At 60.6% G+C, this 21385-nt stretch overlaps 1 protein-coding gene across 2 annotated transcripts; it reads right to left on the bottom strand.

Annotated features, from left to right (window-relative positions):
* Positions 1-787: 787 nt before the first annotated feature.
* PPP1R12C (protein phosphatase 1 regulatory subunit 12C) lies at positions 788-19567 on the bottom strand. 2 transcript variants are annotated; one of them, XM_055410570.2, is made up of 22 exons: positions 19100-19567; positions 15455-15585; positions 15252-15370; positions 8740-8899; positions 6298-6442; positions 6127-6201; positions 5083-5156; positions 4873-5000; positions 4712-4785; positions 4335-4493; positions 4192-4259; positions 3498-3581; positions 3236-3326; positions 3047-3130; positions 2912-2972; positions 2717-2799; positions 2585-2631; positions 2413-2506; positions 2140-2244; positions 1754-1804; positions 1539-1589; positions 788-1441 (listed from the first exon to the last, which is right to left on the bottom strand). In XM_055410570.2, exons 1-22 carry the CDS (start codon positions 19418-19420, stop codon positions 1355-1357), a joined length of 2292 nt encoding a protein of 763 aa, XP_055266545.2. In that variant the 5' UTR covers positions 19421-19567; the 3' UTR covers positions 788-1354. The 2 variants fall into 2 exon arrangements, with proteins under 2 accessions (XP_055266545.2, XP_055266544.2); XM_055410569.2 differs by having other exon boundaries at positions 2717-2802.
* Between the last annotated feature and the right edge of the window lie 1818 nt (positions 19568-21385).

The following is a 21385-nucleotide window of genomic DNA, read 5'->3' on the forward strand; positions in this document are numbered from 1 at the left end:
CTTCCCAGCCTCCAGGTTGTCCTTGAGTTCACTCCAGAGGGACTGAACATCCAGTGTGCCAGTGCACCCCACGCCAAAATCCTCTTCTGGCTCCCAAACACTGTCTTAGTCCTGAGTGGTTGGGTCCCTGCCTCTCCAACCTCATCTCTCATCCCCTCACCCCCCACGCATCCCGGCCCTGCCCGTCTCCATACACCGACATGCATACCAGCCTCCCTAACCCCTGCTGCCCCTGCTTTCCCCCTTAGCACCACCCCCTGCAACACATTTGTTATTGGATGCCTCCTGACTCTCCTCCGAAATGTATCGCATCTTTACCTGTCTCATTCGCTACTCTATCACCGACAGGCAGGCCAGGGCCTGGCAAGCGTAACAGGATCCCAAATAATCGAATGAACGGATGCCCCAACTTAGAGGATGGCTCCTATTGCGCTCCAGCTGACTGTTGCCACACTGAACAGCTTGCACTATTAGATTCCTATTCCCCAAACTTTAAGTGCTGGTAACTGACGCAAATTTGTTTCAAAAACTGTGATGGCAAGAGCTGAGCTCCACAACTCAATAATCACAGCCCCTATCCCTTGCCTGACTGACCCTGCCTGCTTCGTGCCAAGTCAACTTTCGACGATGTCAGCCCTGGTTGGGAGCCTTTGCTCCAACTGAGCACTCTTCCTGAAGCCCCGTCCCGTCCTCAGCACCCCACCGCACGGTCCTGTGGTCTGGTCATGCACAGCCGCAGCACATCAGCAGGAAGCGGCACCCCTCCTCCAGCCGAGGACGCAGTCACTGAGTGGCAACTTCACGACTTTTATTTGTGGTGCCTGTGCTTTGTCTCGAAAATACCTTCTCCCCCTACCCCGGACGGTGGGCGGGGAGGGGCCACAAAAAATAGAAGACAGCCCTCCCTATTGCACGCGGACCCTATATACAGGCCCGCCTGGCCGAGGCCGGCGGGGCTCTTGGCACATTCTCGGATCCCTGTTCTGGAGAGGGAGGGGTGGTGAGGGTGACATCACACGTGAGGGGGACCTCTGGGCCGCCACTCTGGTCCTGGTTCCTGGTCTCGGCGCTTCTTGGTCCTCGGTCCCTTCCTGGTCCCGCCTCCAGCCCCAGTCCCTGCTCAGCGACGTCCCCCTACCTGGCTCAGCCTCCCGCCTCCATCCTGGCCTCTGATGGCCCCCCTTGGCTCCTGGGCTCTCTGTACTCCCCTCCCAGCCTGAAGGTCCCGAGGGGAGGTTATGGCTTCTCGGAGACTCCCCCGGGAGCCCTGTCACTCGTGCTCACGCAGGGGAAGGGGTGCGTGTGGCAGAAGCAGCTGTATAAATATGGGTGCAAGGGAGGGGCTCCTCCGGAGTCACTTCGAGAGTTTGCTGATGACGCGAATCAGGGCTGCGTTCTCATCCTTGAGCCGCTGGTTGTCAGCCCGGAGGTCGGACAGGGCCTGTGAGGTGGAAAGACTGGTCAGCCGGGTGGCCCTGGGCAGGCTGAACCCACGGCCCACCCTGGCTCTCTGCCCTCAGCTCGCCGCTAGCATTCACCTTCAGCTCCTCCTCCAGTTCGGCTGCCTTTCGCTCCAGGGCCCTGCGCTCCTGGAATAATCGGAGGAAGGTGAGGGCGGGGTGGGGAACTGGGGGTCAAGTATGGCGGAGATAGGCGAGGAAAGGGCAGAGGTCAATGCGGACCTCTTCCTCCAGACCATAAGGGCTCGTAAGGTCGGGACATATTTAGTCCCACCCTGGCCAGCCTTACTCACGAATCTCTCCAGCTCCAGAAGGGCAGGCCTCTCTGCAAAGCGCTCCTGCTTCTGGGGAAGACAGAAAAAGAGCGGCGGTGAGACAAGCACCCGCACGGCCACGGGCAGAAGGGGAGGCCAGTAGAGGAAGGAAAGGCAGCCGGGACTCGCGGCGAGCGCAAACCGTCCGGCACCGCTCGGGCCCCGCCCCGCCCCGCCCCGCCCCGCCCCGCCCTTCTGGACACAGGCCCCGCCCCTGAGGTGTTGGCCCCGCCCCAGCCCCTTCTGTGGCCCAGACTCCTCCCCGCAAGGATCCCACCCGCCGTCCCGGGTCTCCGTCCCAGAGACCCGGAGCCGGCACCCGCACCCTCGCCAACCCCCTCGCCTCCAGGGCCCCGGCTCCTCACCTGCGTGGCGCGCTCCAGCTCCACCTTGAGCTGCGCCAGCTGCAGGGTGGTCTCGGTCAGCGCCTCGCGAAGGCGCTCGTTCTCACTGCGCAGCTCGGCGTACAGCTGCGGGCCCAGGAGGGACAGGGTGTCAGGCTCGCCGGCGGAGACGCGGCAGGCTTGCGGGGGCGGGGTGGGTGGCTGAGGCCGGAAGGGTGCAGGGTGCCCGGGTGGGTCAGGCAGGGCTCCTGGGCAGGGGGCGGCGGGGCAGTGATACAAAGCCGACTGGCGAACCTTCCTGAAGCCTCCGTCCGGCTTGTCCGGTTCCGGCTCTTGGTCTGGGTTGAGGTCCCGCTGCCTGAGGGATGAGGGGTCGCCCTCGGGAGTGCTGGGATAGGGGTGGGGAGGCCGTCATAGGGCGCCCACGGCCCCACGACAGCCCAGACCCGGCCTGCCCACCCCGTACCTGGATTCTGGGCTGCGGTCGGCCGGCGCTGGCTCCGCCTCCTCCCCCTGCGGGCGGAGGTGGGGTTCAGCGGGGAGGGGAGCTGGGCCCACCCCCAGGCCCACCCGCGGCCCGCCGGGCGCCACCCCTCACCTCGGCAGGGCCCCTCCGCTCCTTGCCGCCTCTGCGGGGCTCCCTGGCCGCCTGCGGTCCCTGCCCTTGCCCGTCGGGCGCCTCTGCTGGGGGAGGGGTGGGAATCAGCCCAATGCAGGGCGAGGGGTCCCTGGGCCCGCCCCCCAGGAAAACCGCACGCGGCCAGGAGGACGACCTCCCAGAGACCAGCCTCACCTCTCTGGGCAGGGCCGTCAGTGCTCTCGACCCCTGGGACTCGGGGTCGCCGGGAAGGGTCCTGTGGGGAGGGGCAGGGGTCAGAGGACGAGGGCCTCTCGTCCCACCCACTGACCGGTCACTGACCCCTCTCACCAGGCTCTGCACACTCGGCTTCTCTGCCTCCGGGGCCTTTCCTGCAGCCTTCTCTGCTTCCTTCAGGTCCGTCAGGGTCACACCCTGCACGGGAGCGGGCAGTTGGGGTGGGGGGGCCAGCCCCTTCAGGATGGAGTCCAGGCCCCCGGCCCCGCCTCCCTCAGACCCGGGGTCCGGCCCCTCCCACACCTGCGTGGACCTCCGAGACTGGCGCATGAGGCGAGAGCGCGCTTTCCGCTGGGACTCGGACTCCTCGTCCCGCACGGGCATCTGGTAGGTCCTGAGTGAGGGAGGGGCCCGACTTCAGAGAGGGCTCCTCTGGACCTGTCCTGTCCCGTGGCCGACACCCCCAGGGGGAGTCGAGTTCGGCCAGAGGACCCTGGGACAAGCTTCCCCCGGTCCACCCCGACCAGCTCCGGGACTCCTAGGTAACGCGGGGGTCTTGCCTCACCTCCGGCGGTCCCGGGAGTCCGCTGGGGGCGCCGCGGAGGCTACGGGGACATTGGGCTTCACCGAGGACTCGGGCTCGGAGGTCCTGGGGGAAGGAGTGGAGTTACCCAAGGGAGGAGGAGGCCTGGAGATCTCAGACCTGTGTGAATTCATTCAATCGGCAAGTTTTACTCAAGCTCGCCTTGCGCGCTGGGCACAGAGCAAGAAGCTAAAGAAACGAAGAATCTCTGCTCCGTGAGTCAAATCTGAGCAGAAAAGATGCAATATGGACAATAACCACAAGAAGACAGGGTCACACAATGTCAGGAGGATAAAGCAGTCTGGGGAAAAACCAGCCAGGACCGGAGCCCGGAGGTGTGCCAGTCCGCAGGCTCTGGGGGTGAGGGCAGGGCGGGTGGTGGGCCTCCCAGAGAAGTTGACATTTAAACAGACCTGAGCAGGAGGAAGGAAGCCCTGTGGGTGTGAAGGGGGAGGCGCAGTGCAGGGCCTGAGTCAGAGAGGAGGGCAGGAAGGGGGGCAGGGGCCCCCGGGAAGTCAGAACACCGTGGCCTTGGGCGCTTTTACTTGCAGCACCAAAAGGGAAACTGAGGCCAGGAGTGGTGGGAGGCAGGGAGCGGACCCCAGAGAATCGTGGGTACAAGGCAGGAACCCCGACCTGCCCCCCCACCCTGGAGGGGCTGTCCCACCGTACTCACGGGGAAGAGGGCTCCGGCACCTTCTGGGATGGGGTGGGGGGGACTCTGGCAAGACGGGGCTCCCGGCCCTGCGGAGAGAGAAGACAGGCAGCTACTCTCCCCGCTGGGCAGGGTCTGCTCCCCGGGCCTCCCCCAGCGCTCACCTGAGTGGACGCACCCTCCAGCCGCGAGGAGGACGCAGAGCGCTGCAGCCCGGCCCCTAGGGTGCCCTCAGCCCCGCGCTGGTCCGCTGGCCCCAGGGCCCCAGAGCTACCGGTCTTCTGGAGGCCAAAGCGCCTGGAGAACGAGGCCTCCTCAGGGGTCTGGAGAAGAGAAAGCTCTCCGTTACCACGACAGGGCCCTTCTTCTCAAGAATTTCACGTGCTGCCCCCAGAAGGACCACAGCAATCTACCGCTGGGGACCGGAACCGCCAGGGAAAGGCCACAGGAGCCCCAGAGGGTTCTGGGCCCGCAGTCTCTACCCCGCGGCCCTGACGGCAGGCTCGGGCCAACCCCGCCCTACCCCCAGGCCCCCACTCACCACGGGGCTCCCGGGGCTACAGGGCGGTGGGGAGGAGACCCCGTTGAGGGCTCTGCCTTCTGCAGGGGGTGGCTCTGTGGGTGGGAAGACGGAGAGCTCAGAAGAAGTATCAGCCCCTCCTCATCCCTCAGACCCGGGGGTCCAGGCCCCTGGCCCCTCACCTGAGGGGGCTTCTTCTCCCTCGTCCTCGTCCCGGATGGGCGTCCCCCCTGCTCCCCCGGGTCGGCGCTCCTTGGACAGGTCCTGGAGGGAGATCTTCTCCCGGCTGCTGAGACGGCACACAGAGCTCCTGGTGGAAAGGGGAGGGTGGGTGCTGGGGCCCAAGCCCTGGGGGACTTCCAGCCCACTTCCCGCCGGGCGCCTCCCCCTACCTTCGGTGTTTGCTGCTGGAGGGTCCCTGGGGCTCCAGGCCCCGGCTCTGGGCAGCTTCCTTTTGGTTCCGAAGCTGCAAGAGGGGAAGGGGCTGTTGGGAGGGGAACAGGATGGGCAGACCTTCCTGGGTCCCACACAGAGCTGTGCTGAGGGGTGGACCGGGTGCTTTGTGGACTCTGTACAGCGCCCTGGGTCTCCAGTAAGTACTCCTGGAGCCTCGGCCTCCTGGGATGCCCAGCACGCCCGGACACAGCCGCCTCCCCCACAGCTTGCCCTTGGCCCGTTCACACCTGAGCCGTCCCGCGGCTCCGCCTCTCCTCTCAGCAAACCTCAAGTGCTGCAGGTCTTCCCCAGCCGCCCCAGGCTTCGTCTGTGCCCTCAGCGCCCAGAGACCCTGCCTCACCCACTAACCCCCCGGCCCCCTCACTTGCTCCTGCCTGGCTCTCAAGGCCCTCTGGGGTCTTCCCCTCCGGGTACCATCCGGTTCCTCCCCCAGCCTCTGCACGTGCTGCTCCTTCAACACGTGCATGCCCCCGCCCCTCCAGGCCACCAAGCCGGAAACACCACCTTCTCCCTCAAGGTCGACATGGCCAAGCTTTAAACAGGGATCTGACCCGGGAGGCCTCAGATGATTCCTCAGAGCGCTAACTATGAGACAGGCGAGATTCTGAATGCTTTTCTTCAGTAACATATATGCCGCTCATTGCACGACACGTGTTCCATGTAACAGCATGCGTAACTCATCAAGTGCACACGCTGTTTAGTATTCTGCCAATTTTCCTGAGAGGCTACCGAACTGGTCTGAGCTCACGCAGCAAATCAAGAGCAGAGCTGGGATTCAGATCCCAAGTCCAGACTGTTCGCCCCTTCCTTCTGAGTTTTTCCGGCAACAAGGCCTGGCCCAGAGCTGGTGCGGGGACATCCCAGGGGTGCCCAGCGGTGCCGCTGATCACAGCTGCCCACTGGGCCCCATCACTGGCCAGTGAAGGGTGGCTCCCCAGGTTCGCGGAGGCCCCGGGTCCCGGCTGCGGATGGAAACTCACATCCTCCTGCTTCCGGGCCAGTTCCTCCAGCAGGCTCAGCACCTCCTCGTCCGCCAGGTCACAGGGACGCTGCCCCTGGGTGGGCAGGGGTTAGGGCAGGTGAGGAGGAGGCGGAGGTGGGGGCCCTCCCGCCCCGCGGCCCCCGGGAGCCAGGCCAGGCCAGGCCCTCACCGCGTGGGTCAGCGAGTCCATGCCCCCGCCATGCTCCGCCAGCAGGCGGCAGGCATCCTCCACGCCCCAGTGGGCCGCAGCATGCAGGGGCGTCCAGCCGTCACCGTCGCGCAGCTCCGGGTCGTAGCCAGCCTGGAGGAGCAGCCTGGGGGCCGGGGAGGGCTGGGGTCAAGGGCTGAGACAGGGGCTCGGGGCCAGGGGCCATGGTCAGAACCAGCTGTGACAGGGCCAAAAACAGGCCTGGGCCCCAAGGCGCCCCTCCCAGAGGAGACGCCTCTGCCACGGTCTCTGACCCCTCCCCAGCCTAGCAGGTGGCCTCCGGGGCCCTGCTCCCTGAACCTGCAGGGCTCGACTCCTGACACCTCCCCTGTGCTGGGACAGCCCCAGCGGAGGTAGAGGAGGGGGCTCCCCAGTGCCCAAGCACACAGAAAGGCTGAGGACCGCCCCCCAGGAGGGGCGGCGTGGGGGCAGCAGTTCTCAACCAGGACTACGCTGCCGCCAGGGAGCGTCTGGAGATGTTTCTGGCCGTCACAATGTAGGGGCGGTGCCGGGGACACCAGTGGGTAGGCTGAGGATGCCCCCAAACCTCCCACAACGCAGAGGACCTCCCCCCAGCAAGGACAGATTGGGACCAAACGCCACAGTGCCAAGACGGAACCCTGGCTTAGAGGGTTCTTTCCTGGGAGATCACCACCACCATGGACCATTGGATCTGGAATCTCTCTCTCATAGCTAGGAATGGCCAGTTGAGTAGGGTCTGGCAAATGGGGATGTCAGCACTAAGTGTGTATATCACTTCTGGATTGTTCTCTTAAAAGAAATGGATATTTACTCCTTTTGCTCTCCCCCTCCTTCCTGCTGGCTGCCTGGGATGCCGATGCAATGGCAGGAGCTGAAGCAGCCACCTGAGACTCAGGAGGGGAAGTCACAGGCAGAAGAGGGCACAGCCTCCAGAGCTGGCCACATTACCAGGCCTGACCATTCAGTGTCCCATCCTCCTTGCCACAGGGATCAGCCCTGGGATGAACAGATGCGCAGAGAGTATAGGACCCGGGACTTTCACCAGAACTACAGAGGATGGGGCACCGTACCTCCAAATTAGAGCAGACAGCAAGGACATGAGCCCCAAGCTATCAGGGGTCATCTTAAGTTCCTTACTGGAAAACATTCTCTTCTTTTCCAGCCATTCCGTGCAGCCTGCGGAATCTCAGTTCCTTGAGCAGAGACTGAACTCGGGCCACAGCAGTGAAAGCCCAGAACCCTAACCACTAGACCACCAGAGAGCTCCCCCGGAAAACCTTCCTAAAAATTCATTAACACGGAGGTGAGCAGAGATGGAGGGATTTGCAGGAACTCCATTATCATACTAAATATAAAGAGAAAATAGAGGGCAGGGGAGCCTGATAAGCAGCAGAACCAGCTACTCTTGACAGGAAGGGGTGAGGCGGTCAGAAATGGGACAAGACCAAGGTGGGGATGAAAGAAAGGGAGTGCACATGGCAACAACTTAAAATATGTATGCACCAAATGACCTGGGCTTGAAATATGTAACACAAAAGCGGACACAAAGAAGGGAGAAACAGGAAAGCCCCACAGGCGTAGTGAGACACTTCACCACAGTTTGTCACATTCTCTCACAACGACTGACAGAAGCAGCAGATGGGAAAAAAAGAATCACTAGGGATACAGAAGATTTAAACGGCATGAGTACAAAGTCGACCTCATAACCTATATGCAGCGCTGTCCTTGACAACACACTTCCTTCCTGGCTGACACTGGCTGGGGCATGAAGCAAACCTCAGCGGGTCTCAGGAATCAGGACTCGAGGAGAACCCGCTCTCAAACCACAGCGAGATTAAGCTGGGAAATGAGCACAGGCGGACTCGGGGTTCGCTTCCAGACAGCCAGCTGGCTTTACTACGATACAGCGAGTCACGTGAACCGTTCTGGTTTGCCAGGGCGTGTAAAACTTAAGTCTATTAAGTGTGCAATAGCATTATGTCTGAAATAAAACCCAATGTATGTATCTTCAAAAATACTTTATTTTGCTAAAAATGTTCACCGTCATCTGACAATGCAGAGCTGCTGCTAATCTTCAATTTGTTAAAAAAGAAAATACTACTGGCAAAGTGCAATAAGACGAGGCACGGCTCTAATGAAACCGTAACTAGAAAACCCCGTGTATCTGTAAATTAACGACATGCTTCTAAATGATCTCTGGGTCAAAGAAGATTACAAGCTGGAAACTGTCTTAAACTGAAGGGCAGTGAGAAGCGAGAACGTCAAGACGTGGGTACAACTGAGGCTGTACTTGGAGGGAAACGCGCGTCCTTAGTGCCCAGGGAGAAAGGGGCGGGAACAGACAAAACCCTCAGGCAGGTGCAAGATGGAGAGAAGGGATGGGGCGCTGGGTGCGAGGGCAGGGGAGGAGGCGCGGCTCACCTCATCACTTCGATGTAACCCTTGGCAGCGGCCACATGCAGGGCGGAGGCCCCCGTGCGGGGATGCCGCGCCTCAGGCATGGCGCCCCCATTCAGCCAGCACCTGGTGTCGTGAAGCAGCAATTCCTCCTCCGCCCGTTTGGCTGCCTCCACGTCCACACCTGGGAGGACCAGAAGCGGTAAGAGGTGGGGCGCCCCCCGCGAGACCCAGGGCGGCACCTGGCCTGTGTGTGCTCCTTGGGGGCTCAGGGGAGCCGGGGCCAGCTCCGTCACTTCCCAAATGGGCAGCCGTGGGTTCCACTGAGGGCCCCTGCTGGGGGCTGGGGGGAATCTTGGGTCTCATGTTCCCTTTCACTACTGATACGGTCCTTAGTCCGGCATCTTCCTGTGTTTTGTCACGTTTATCGCTCACGAGAGGATGAAGCAAGCAGAAGCCACTGAGGATGCCCCCATCGCTGGGGCGACGGCACCTTCTCACCAGCTGCCCCCTGCCAGCACGCTTCCTCTCTCGTTGGTTTCAGGGAAAGTGCTCTGAACTCACCGACACGAGGGCAAGGGGACACTTTACATGAAACAGAAGTTGATTCTGGATCGAGAACAGGCAGCCCTGTTGAGGGTGGAACAGTCCCTTCTGACCGTCACTGACAATCTGTGGTTTGCCCGTGAAGAGCGGTCGAGACGGCAGTCAGAAACAGGAGTCTCCTCTAGGGGCTGTGTGCTCCTTCTCCAGGAGCTTCGTTCCTATCTGCTATTTTTCCCACTGCGGAACTGCTCACTTGGCCACGCGCGGCCCAGGGCGGAGCCGTCCTGCTGAGCCAGGCTGCAGACGGCCAACACGCCGGATTTCGAAGCGTGAAAGAACGGGCAGCAGCTCACGAATAGTTCTTTACGCTGATCGCACGCAGAAATGGCACTGCCCTGGACGGACGGGTCAAGTAAACCATGTTCCTAAAATGAACCTCACCTGTTTCTATTTTTAAAAGCGCCTTCTTGGAAATCCTTGATTACGCGCGTGGCTGCCTCTGGCTTCCCAATGGACAGCACGGGCAGAGAAGCGCGCGCTCAGGGCTCAGCTCACAGCTGTACCAGGGGGCCCCAGGGGTAACCGCCTTCACGGATTTGCTTTCAGGAGCAGGAACCCTGACACACCCTTACTACAAGGTTGTAAACCCTGCCCCAGGCTACCCAGGGGCCCCAGTCCGTCCGGGTCTGGCAGCTGGGCACTGGGACTAAACTCCGCTGGGATCACCTCAGGGTGCCCTGGCTGGCAGGGACTCCCAGGGGGACTATTCCAGGAACGTCTGGCTGGTGAGGGCTCACCCGCAGGCCAGAAAGTACCCGGGACTCAGAGACCCGCCCCCTACCGCCTGACCTCCTTCAAGGGAACCACCTACGTCCAGTCCTATTATAGACACGGGAGCCTGGCGGGCAGGGAAAGGCGGGGTTTGCAGACCTTTTTCTGCAGCCACAGTTAGTGTCGTGCCTGTTCAAATGCATCCCTCTGCAGCTCTGTTTTTTGCGGAGATTAGCCGTGTTTATTAACAGAACTCCTGATGGAGGGGGGCAAACCAGTGCCTGTGCGTGCAGGCAAGGTGTTCGGTTCACACAGATTTATCTACTTCACCAAACATGCGATTCAATGGCTTTTAGGACATTCACCATGTGCCGCCATCAACACTATCTATTTGTACCTGAACTTTCTCATCACCCCAAACAGAAACCTCTTACCCCATCAAGCAGTCGCTCCCCAGAGCCTGACAACCACTAATCCACTTCATGACAGTGTGGATTGCCTCTTCCGGACAGAGCGTATGTTTGTAAATAAAGCTTTAATGGCTAATGGCCACACCCACTCTTTTGCATATCCCCCTGGCAGTTTTCCCTATCACAGATCACTCAGCTACAGATTACTGATTGATCCCTCCTGGATTTGGTGTTGGCCTACCCTCACCCTCTCAACTGAAGGAGGAGCTCCCTCAGAATACATCCATCTGAACTCAGAGTTCCAAAAAAGGGCAAGGAGCGACAAGAAAGCCTTCCTAAGTGATCAATGCAAAGAAAGAGAGGAAAACAACAGAAATTGGGAAAGACTAGAGACCTCAAGAAAATGAGAGACACCAAGGGTACATTTCATGCAAACATGGGCTCAATAAAGACAGAAATGGTAGGGACCTAACAGAAGCAGAAGATATTGAGAAGAGGTGGAAAGAACCCACAGGAGAACCGTACAAAAAAGATCTTCATGACCCAGATAACCATGATGATGTGATCACTCACCTAGAGCCAGACATCTGGGAATGTGAAGTCAAGTGGGCCTTAGGAGGCATCACTACAAACAAAGATAGTGGAGGTGACAGAATTCTAGTCGAGCTATTTCGAATCCTAAAAGATGATGCTGTGAAAGTGCTGCACTCAATATGCCAGCAAATTTGGAAAACTCAGCAGTGGCCACAGGACTGGAAAAGGTCAGTTTTCATTCCAATCCCAAAGAAAGACAATGCCAAAGAATGCTCAAACTATCACACAATTGCACTCATCTCACACGCTAGTAAAGTCATGCTCAAAATTCTCCAAGCCAGGCTTCAGCAATACATGAACTGTGAACTTCCAGATGTTCAAGCTGGATTTAGAAAAGGCAGAGGAACCAGAGATCAAATGGCCAACATCCGCTGGATCATCGAAAAAGTGAGAGTTCCAGAAAAACATCTACTTCTGCTTTATTGACTATGCAAAGCCTTTGACTGTGGATCACAACAAACTGTGGAAAATTCTGAAAGAGATGGGCATACCAGACCACCTGACCTGCCTCCTGAGAAATCTGTATGCAGGTCCGGAAGCAAAAGTTAGAACTGGATATGGAACAATAGACCGGTTCCAAATAGGAAAAGGAGTACGTCAAGGCTGTATATTGTCACCCGGCTTACTTAACTTATATGCAGGGTACCTCATGCAAAATGCCTGGCTGGATGAAGCACAAGCTGGAATCAAGATTGCCGGGAGAAATATCAATAACCTCAGATACACAGATGACACCACCCTTAATGGCAAAAAGTGAAGAACTAAAGAGCCTCTTGATGAAAGTGAAAGAGGAGAGTGAAAAAGTTGGCTTAAAACTCAACATTCAGAAACTAAGATATGGCATTCGGTCCCATCACTTCATGGCAAATAGATGAGGAAACAGGAGAAACAGTGGCTGACTATTTTCTTGGGCTCCAAAATCACTGCAGATGGTGACTGAAGCCATGAAACTGAAAGACACTTGCTTCTTGGAAGAAAAACTATGACCAACCTAGACAGCATATTAAAAAACAGAGACATTACTTTGCCAACAAAGGTCCGTCTAGCCAAAGCTATGGTTTTTCCAGTAGTCATGTATGGATGTGAGAGTTGGACCATAAAGAAAGCTGAGCGCTGAAGAATTGATGCTTTTGATTTGTGGTGTTGGAGAAGACTCTTGAGAGTCCGTTGGACTGCAAAGAGATCCAACCAGTTCATCCTAAAGGAAATCAACCCTGAATATTCATTGGAAGGACTGATGCTGAAGCTGAAGCTCCAATACTCTGACCACCTGATGCGAAAAAAAAGAGCTGACTCATTTGAAAAGACCCTGATGCTGGGAAAGATTGAAGGCAGGAAGAGAAGGGGACAACAGCTAGACGGACGGCATGGAGGTGATGGTTGGATGGCATCACCAAGTCGATGGGCATGAGTTTGAGCAAGCTCTGGAGTTGGTGATGAACAGGGAAGCCTGGCACGCTGCAGTCTATGGGGTTGCAAAGATTTGGACAGGACTGAGCGACTGAACTGACAGCCTCTCAACACTGTGAAGCTCAAGGGGGAGGGCACCACCGGGTGACCTAGGAGTGGAACTGCTGGAGCACTGGGAGTGCGCATCTCCAGGTACAATCCATTCTGTCCATCTAGCTGTTCACACAGAGGCTGGAATCACCTCCATGCCGGCCGTCTAGCTGTTCATACGGAGGCTGGAATCACCGGCGTGCCTGCCAGAGAAAAGACTGCCGTGGCTGGGCCTCGCCAGGACTGGAACTGCCTGTCAAAGCTGCCACCTCTGAGAGTAACCGGCCCGCATCTCTGTCCTGATGTTGGGTTCCTTCCAGCCCAGTTCCAAGTCCCTATGGGTCTGACCGTGCCCTTTCTGAGCAAAATGGCTGGGGGTCCTGGGCTCGGGCTGGCCCCTGCGGCCCAGGCTGTGAGCACAGTGTCTGCGGAGGAGCTGACGCCTGGAGCTGCCTGCATCCAGGCCCCCACCTTGCTTGTCCTCAGCCCTGCTCTCACCCGACGCGGCTGTGAGGAGCCCACAGCCCGGCTCCACGCGCGGTTGCGTCACCAGGCCTGACCGTCCTCCTTGCCACACGACTGGCTCAGAGCAGGCTGTGACCAGGGTGGCCCTAAAGGCAGAGGGCTGGGGCTGGGGCTGCTGAGAAGTCTAGCCCTAGTTCCGCCGGGGTGTCAGCCTGCACTGCTAGGAGCCACGCCAAGTGCCTCACTGAGAGAACCAGCCTGGGGTGAAGCCAGCACAGGGCTCAGCACAGAGACGGTAGGAAGGCTTTCGGCTGCGTCTGCGCCCCTGGCCAAGCCATGCCTGAGGTTCACATAACTCCCAGACTTCAGTTACAGAGGCCCATGGACTGCCTTCCTCCTAAAACTGCGGTAAAGCAGATTCTGCCCACCACAGGCCGTGAGGCCTCACGTCAAGGCAGGCACCGTGGAGCCTCGTCACCGCGGCCTCCGGCTTTCAGAGGCAGCTGTCCCACGCCCAGCAGCGCAGTGGAGGGTCTTCCCAGTAGCACCACAGGCCTTTGTGCCTGGTCGGTCATACAGGCCAACCCCACCCCCCGACCACACCGACCTTCAGCCCGCAGGAGTGGCACAACAGGTCACCCTGAGGTGATGAGCGCTCTGGGCAATTCCAGCAGGAACACACAGGAGGCCGCAGAGATCACCCAGCCCCGGTGGCCTCCAACCATTGCCCTGCAGGCTGCTTTTTAACAACAAAGTGAGAAAGATGCCTCCGCCGCAGAGTTACCTGGGCGACCCCTCTGAACGAGGCTCAAGGTTAACATCACCAATCACAGGGCGGAAGGAGTTCACCTCCCAGCAGAACTTGCTGGCAAGTTCCTGCCAAACCTGCAGAATTGACGGCGCAGTTGGGTCCAGGCTGAGGGGCCATGTAAAAGGGAGGGGTGAAGGCTGCTCCAGTGCCGGCCAGCAGGGCCGGGGGAGGGGAGCTGGGCAGGTTCACCCCCACGGAGAGGGAGGGCGCGCAAGCAATCACACCTCGAAGCCAGAAACCCGGAGTCCACGCTTCAGGATTCCACTCACGCAAAACGTCCAGGACGGGCAAACTCCCCACACGAAGCCCATGGGTGCCCCCCAGGGCTGAGGGGGGTCAGGGGTCACAGCCCGGGGCTCAGGGTTTCTTCGGGACTGATCAGAATCATCCAAACTCAATGTGCTCACGGACACACAAGCTTTAGTGTGACTACGCAGAAAAGACGAGCCCGCGTGTGTCTAAAGGGTGACGGAAGTGCACACGTGGACAACTGTAGCCACGCAAAGCTGCTGAAAACCCTGGTGAGCCTCAATGGAGGCTGCCCTCCTTGGACTACTAGTGAAACCTGGCTCAGCGTGTGAAGTCATCCAGATGGAAACGCGGAGAAGCGGAGGCAGGAAAAGCCCAGTTCCGTCTGCTCCGCTTTGCTCCCAGCATCTGAAGCAAACCCAGGCTCCGGACCTCGGCTCGCCCACCAGCGCCTCAGCGCCCCGCGGGACTCCTGTGGCCACCGGCACACCACCTGCCCACAGTGGGGCCTCGTCCCTCCCAACCCGAGCCAAGCTGGGAATCTGCGCGTTGCCTCGGACGCCCGGCCGTTCTTCAGCAGCCTCCCTGCGCCTCCCGCATGGCCCCCCAGACCCCCCAGCCCTGCGTTCACACCTCCCCACAGATGTGGTGCGGCCACCAGACCCACTCGGAGGAGCAGACGGTCACCCAGAAGCCACACTGGTGACGGGCCGAGGCTGCTCACTGTCTCCCACCCATGGTCCCTGGCCCTGCATGGCAGCCAGGCGAGTCTTCCCCAGGGTCTAGTCATCAGCGACTGTGAGAGTGGGGGGGGCAGGTGGGCACCTGATAGAAGTCACACACACTCCCCCTAGAAAAGAGCGTGGCCAGGCACGGAGTTTAGGGGGTCCTGGGCCCCCTATTAAGGACCGCGGGGTGCAGTGATCATGAGGACAGCAGACCAGACCCCTCAGAAGACTCGGCATTCCTCCACTGCCCCCCACCCCCCAGCACAATTCCTGAGAAGACTCGCCACCACCCGGGACAAGCACCAAACTCAGTTCCCTCAGTCATCCCAAGGATGAGCCAAACCCCGCCTCAATCACTTCTTCTCGGGTTAAACGGTCCAGGCCACACTGAGTCCCTGGGGTCCGGGTCCTCGGCAACAGAGGCCCCGACGGCAGGAGCCCCGCACCCCGCCCCAGGCCCACCTCGGCGGGCGATCTCCGCCTTCAGCAGCGCCTCCATGGCATCGGACTCGGCCAGGTCCAGAGGCAGGTCCCCGTCGCTGTTGACCGCGGCGATGTTGGCCCCGTGGCTCAGGAGATACCTGGGGAGGCGGGGGCGGGCTACGGTCAGGATGGAGGGGTCTGGGCCCCACGCCCAGCGGGCCCGCCCGCCGTCCCCGCCTCACCTGGCGATGTCTAGGTAACCGCAGGACGCAGCCACGTGTAGGGGCGTCCAGCCCTCGTTGTCCGCCTGGTTCACAGTGGCGCCCTGCTCCACCAGGAAGCGCACCACCTCCAGGTTCTCATCGATACAGGCCTGGGGGGGGCGGGGAGTCACCCTCACCACTCCGGACCTCCCTGAGTGCCTGGCAAGGCAGGACCTCCTCCGGGTCCTCGAGGGGGACCCAGGACAGATCAGGCAAAGCTCCGGAGAAAGATCCCAAGGGCCCTGGAAGGCACCAAGCCTGCCCGTGGGGCCCCTCCAGCCACCCAGGTGTTTAAGACACCCCTCCCCAGCCCTGCACAGCCTGGCTTCCCGGTGGCCACGCCAGGCAGGCCTCTGGGGCTCACTGGGGACTGTGAGAGGAGGAGCTGGCCAGATAGCAGAGAAGCTGTAGGGACCCCGAACCATGCCTGCTCACAAGATGCACCCCAGTCACACGGAGGGTGGGCCTCCAGAGCCGAACCCAAGGGAAGAGACCCAGGCCTCCTCCTCAGACCCAGCAGACTCTCCAGGAGAGCTGACCACGGCCCTGCCATGACCCTGGCGGGGAAACAGCCGGACTCTGGGGCCCAAGGCCACGCAGGGCTGGTAGGGTCGCCAGGTCCCTGCAAACCTGGGAAGGGGGCATGGCGGTGGTGAGGGTCCTGGGCAGGACCCCAGCACTGGGAGAGATGGCTGAGAGGGAGTGCGCCCAGACCTGGTGCCCGAGAGGCACAGGGCACCCCATCACGGGGCATCCACGGGCACCGTCCCCACTCCGAGCGCTGTCAGGGTCCTCTCTGATGGAGGAAGAGATCCCAGCACCGGGAGACCAAAGCCCTTGCCCGTGCCGGCGCAGCAGGCCAGGTCCAGAGAAAGGGTTTCGCCCGGGATGTGTGCGAACACGGGGTGGGCACTGGGCCTGAGCAGGGCTGAGGGACGGGAGTGGACCTGGCCTCCCGGGTCCTCGGGGGAGGTTAGCCTCTGGCCCCCTCACCTCTCCACGGCCGGCCGCCCGGAGCAGGGGAGTAAGCTACGAGGGCCAAGAGCATGAAGTCATGGAAACTCAGGCTGCGGAAGGCGGGCCACGGGCGCCCTGGGAACGGGATGAACTCTGGGCGCCGTTTATTTCCACCAGTTGCCATGGTGAAGAGGGGGGGCAAGGAGGGAGACAGGCCTTTCCCTTTCAAGGACCTGGCCGGGCACAGGCATCCGTGTGAAAGATGCCTGCGGCCTGGGCGCCAGGGACCAAGAATCCAGGCTCCGCCCTCCTCCTCGGACCCAGGGTCCAGGCCCCGCCCTCCTCCTCAGACCCAGGGGGCCTAGACTCTCGGACCCCCTCCCTATCTACACCTAAGAATCCTGGCTCACAGTCCTTCCTATCCCAGACCCCAGTCACTAATTATGAGATAATCTGGGGATGAGGCAGCCTATACCGGGCTTGTCACCTTGTCGAGGGGTAGGGGCTAGGATGTGAGACCTCCTGGGGTCCCAGCCAGAGCAGGGAGCTGATGCCAGGGGACCTGCTCCAGGGGAAACAGAAACCATGGCTGCCGGACTCACCCAGACAACATGAGCGACTGTCCCGTGTGCCTGTCCAGGGGTTTCCTGGGACCTGGGACTTTCGGAGCTAAAACGAGGCCAGTCTTGGGCAAACTGGCACAAGCTGATCAGCAAACTCCCAGACCTGACCCGAAGCCCCGCTCCCCGGCTCGCTCACTGGCTGGGTGACCTGATGTGGGGACTTCCCCTCTCTGCACCTCGGATGGATGCCCTAATCCCCTCCAGGCCTCCCACAGAGCCCTGGCAAGTGAGTTCCTCGCACCTATAGCAGGAGGGCGAGGGATCCCACTGACTGACAGGGGTGGCCTTCTGCTGGACAGGGTCTGGGCCAAGGGACAGGCTGGGGAGCGCGGCCCAGCCAGAAAGGCAGGGCCAGGAATGCCTTCAGAAAGGTCCCTGGGAGCCGGGGCAGGGACGGCGGTGCAGGAAGGGGGACTTGGAAACCTGAGGCCCCTGTCCCGGGCGTGTCAAGCTCCGAGACCCTACGGGGCCTGAGGGAGGAGGGTGACCCAGAGAACACTGGGGCCTCTGCAGGGCACGGGCCTGGGGGGAGAGACAGCACCTGGGCCAGGGGCTGCAACCGCTGACTGAAAGAGGCACCTCCCGCAGGGCGCCCCTGCCAGCCCGTTCACAGGCGAGACGCACACAGCGCAGGGAAAAGACCTGCACTCAAGGCCACCCACTTGAGGAGCCCAGATCAGAGCTCAAGACTGGCCTACCTTCCTGAGCTGCTGCTCCTCCTGGGAACCTGGCATGTGGGCCCCTTCCGGCATCCTCCCCAGGCCCCTGCTCCCTGCCCAGGTTTCCTTCCCTGGGTCCTCTCTGGGTCCCAAAGTAACCAAACCCTAGGGGTTCTGGCAGGGAAGAGAGGGCTGGGGACTGGACCAATTCGAGACTAGGAGGGAGACAGCCTCGGGGACAGGGGCTCCTCTGTGAACTGTGCCTGATGGCCCTACTGAAAAAAAGGGGGTGGGGGTGACAGGAGCACCCCAAACCAGAGGGAACCCTGGTAGTGGGGCCTATGGTGGGCCTGGTTCTGGAACAGAAGAAGCTCGAAGGCAGCGGTCGGACCATCTGGGGAAGGCACGAGGGCCCAGGCCGTGGACAGAGAGGAGTAACCCGGCTCTGGATCTCTTGAGAAAGTGACAAGATGGGGGCTGGGAGAGAGGACGCACTCTGCGGGAGGGGGGCGCTGCCCAGATCCACAGGAGGGAATCCGGACAGAGAATGCAAGGCGGCCCAAAGCGAGGAAGAGGTGGGTGCTTCGAGGCTGCACAGAAAAAAGCGGGGGGCGATGATGCAGGCCAAAGCAACAGGAGAGAGGAGAGGAGGTTCCTGGAGGAGAAACACCCAAGAGAGGCCTTGCCTTGGGAGGCAGGAGGTGGCACAGTCCCAGAAGGAGAAATGACGAGGGCATGAGGGCGAAGGGGGGCGGGGGAGAGGGCCTGAGCTGACCCGGGCAAGCGAAGCACCCACTTCAGGAGTACAGAGCCTCGAATGTAGGGGCTCAGGAAAGAGCACCCTTAGATAGCAACAGATGGCACGGCCGGGGATGACAGAGGTGGCCCCACGCAGAGAGGCCCGGCTGCAGGGAGAGCACAAGCAGGGAGGAAGGCGATGCTACGCTCCTGGGGGTAGAAGGGGGAGTGGTACCTATGGGGGAACAGGGGGCAGCGGTGGGGCTGCAAGGGGCACAGACTCAGGAAAGAGGGAGGCCCAGCACTAGATGGCAGAGTCGAGATGGCACCGGTGGCGATCGCACGGGCGAGGCTTGGGGAGTCCTGGGGAGAGAGCCCCCAAGGTCGGGAAAGAGCACCGCGAAGTGACCTGGCGGGGATGCACCGGGCTGAGGCCGGCAGCGACGGTTCGGGGCCAGGGAACGGGAGGCTCAGAATGGCAAAAGCCAGCGTCAGTTCCAGGGGCTCAGGGTCGGGAGAGGGGAGCCCCAGGTGGGACGGAGGCGAAAGGGGGTCCGGCGCGGACGACGGCGCACAGCAGGGCCAGCCGGGGTGCCTCCGGGCCGGGGAGGGAGGGTGCTCCGGGCGGCGCAGACCCGGGCGCTGACCTGGTGCAGGGCGCTGATGCCGTCGGCGTTGGTGGAGTCGAGCACGGCGCGGGCGGGCGGCGGGGCGGCGGGGTCCAGCTCAGCGCCGGGGCCGGGGTCGGCGGCGCGCAGCATCAGACGCGCCTCGTCCAGGTCGCCGCCCGCGCAGGCCGCCAGGAACTCGGCGGCGCGCTCGAAGCGCACGGTGCGGGCGCGCCGCTCCCCGGGGCCCGGCTCGGCGCCTGCCCGCGCCCCCCACTGCCGCAGCTGCTCCCGCCGCCGCTCGCGGGCCGCTGCTGCCGCCGCCCCGGGGCCCGCCCCGGGGCCGTCCTCGCCCGACATCGCGCCGCCCGCCCGCCCGTGAGCGAACGAGCGAGCGAGCGAGCGCCGAGCCCCGAGCCCCGAGGTGGTGCTGCCGCCGCCGCCGCCGCCGCCGCCCGCCCCCGGGCCGCCGGGAACTGCCGCCAGCCCCGCGCCGCCCAAGGATCTACCGGACCCCGCCCGGCGCTCGACGTCACCACGCTGCCCCGGGGTGCGCTGGGAAATGGAGTCCGCAGGCGGGAGAGGTCGGGGCAACAGCCTCGGAGAAGGCCGCGGGGAGCTCTGGGAAGTGGAGTCCACAACGGAAATCGGTCTCGGCCACATTCCGGCCTCGATCTGCCCCGAGGCACACTGGGAAATTCGCGGCTCAGCGGTTTCAAAAGGAAATCTGATTGAGAGGCTTCCCCTGGGGGTGCTGGGAAATGGAGTCTAAAGACCGGAGCTGTGCCCCGGGGCATGGTGGGAAATGTAGTTCACAGTATCAAGGAGCCCAAGCGGGAAACGGACTCGGTAGCTCGGGAGTCCTAAAAGATACAGAACTAATTTTTCCATACACCTTACCGCTTTCCTCATACCATGTGATTTACTTATTTTGGATTTGTCTTATCCCGTCAGCTAGAAATAAGCCCCAGGAGAACAGGGGTTTTTGTCTTCTGTGTGCATCCCTATTCCCATTGCCAAGACCTAATAAAACGCGATCGGGAATAGTATTTTGAATGAATGAATGTATTCCCTAGGTCCTGAGAAACGCCAGGATACCATGGGAAATTGAGTCCGCAACCCTTACACCAAGAAATTCCCTCGGTGACCGCCCAGGGCACCTTGGGAAGTAAAAATTACGGTACAAAGGTCACGGCAATCGGCTGCTGGGCACGCTGGGAAACGTAGTACTCGGGGCCACGACCCTAAAGGCACCCCAAGTCCCTGATGGAAGCCCTGGATTACATGAGGAAGGGAACCCAAGAGGCAGGGTCCGCAAAAACAGCTCCTCTTTGCCTTCACCGGCCCTCCCCTCTACTTACTACCATCTTGGGACGTGGAGCAGGCTGGGAAATGTCGTCCGGGCTGCAAGTCCTCGCAAGCCATGCTGGGATTTGTAGTCCAAGGCGAGGAATTCTTAAGGCCGTAGAGTGCGAGTTGACTCATATGTAACATCATAAAGCACGATGTGAGCCTCATCTTAAGTACTCTGCACCTTAATCCTAAATCACAAAGGTGCTACAGCTGCTAAGTCGCTTCAGTCGTGTCCGACTCTGTGCGACCCCATAGACGGCAGCCCACCAGGCTCCCCCTTCCCTGGGATTCTCCAGGCAAGAACACTGGAGTGGGTTGCCATTTCCTTCTCCAGTGCATGAAAGTGAAAAGTGAAAGTGAAATCGCTCAGTCATGTCCGACTCTTTGCGACCCCACGGACTGCAGCCTACCAGGCTCCTCCGCCCATGGGATTTTCCAGGCAAGAGTACTGGAGTGGGGTGCCATTGCCTTCTCCGAAAATCACAAAGAATGGCTCTGAAATACAGAGGCAAGAGTTCTGTTTTCCAAGGGATGTCAGATCACTCTAAAGTTCTTGGGCCTGTGCTAAGAAGAACTTCACACATCCCGTGAAGGCTGGAGACTGCTGGAATGGATACAAAAGGGATAGCAGTTCGGGTGGCTTGGGGATATGTAGCCCTTCAATCCCACACTTCCCATTCAACGTATACACCCACCTTCTTCTCCAGGCAGCTTGAACGGTGTGTGTTGTTAGGGTGTCTTCGGTTATCTGTGTCTCTATACCTGTGCAGAACTGTGATGTGTGTCTTTGTGGTCGTGTCTGTAGCCCGGTGTATGCTGTTTTTGGAAGCTTGTGTTCATGGTGTCTGTAAGCTGTGATGTAAATATGTCTATAGTTTTATGATTTTTATTTACGGGAGACACAATTTGAAGTATCTGCTCAACCCACACAACCTACTACAGGACATGCTCCCACTGTAAGTTTTGCTAGCA

The sequence above is a fragment of the Moschus berezovskii genome, chromosome 22 (assembly GCF_049115385.1).
Source record: "Moschus berezovskii isolate FMDL1 chromosome 22, NW_MosBer_1.0, whole genome shotgun sequence".
NCBI classification, from domain to species: Eukaryota; Metazoa; Chordata; class Mammalia; order Artiodactyla; family Moschidae; genus Moschus; species Moschus berezovskii.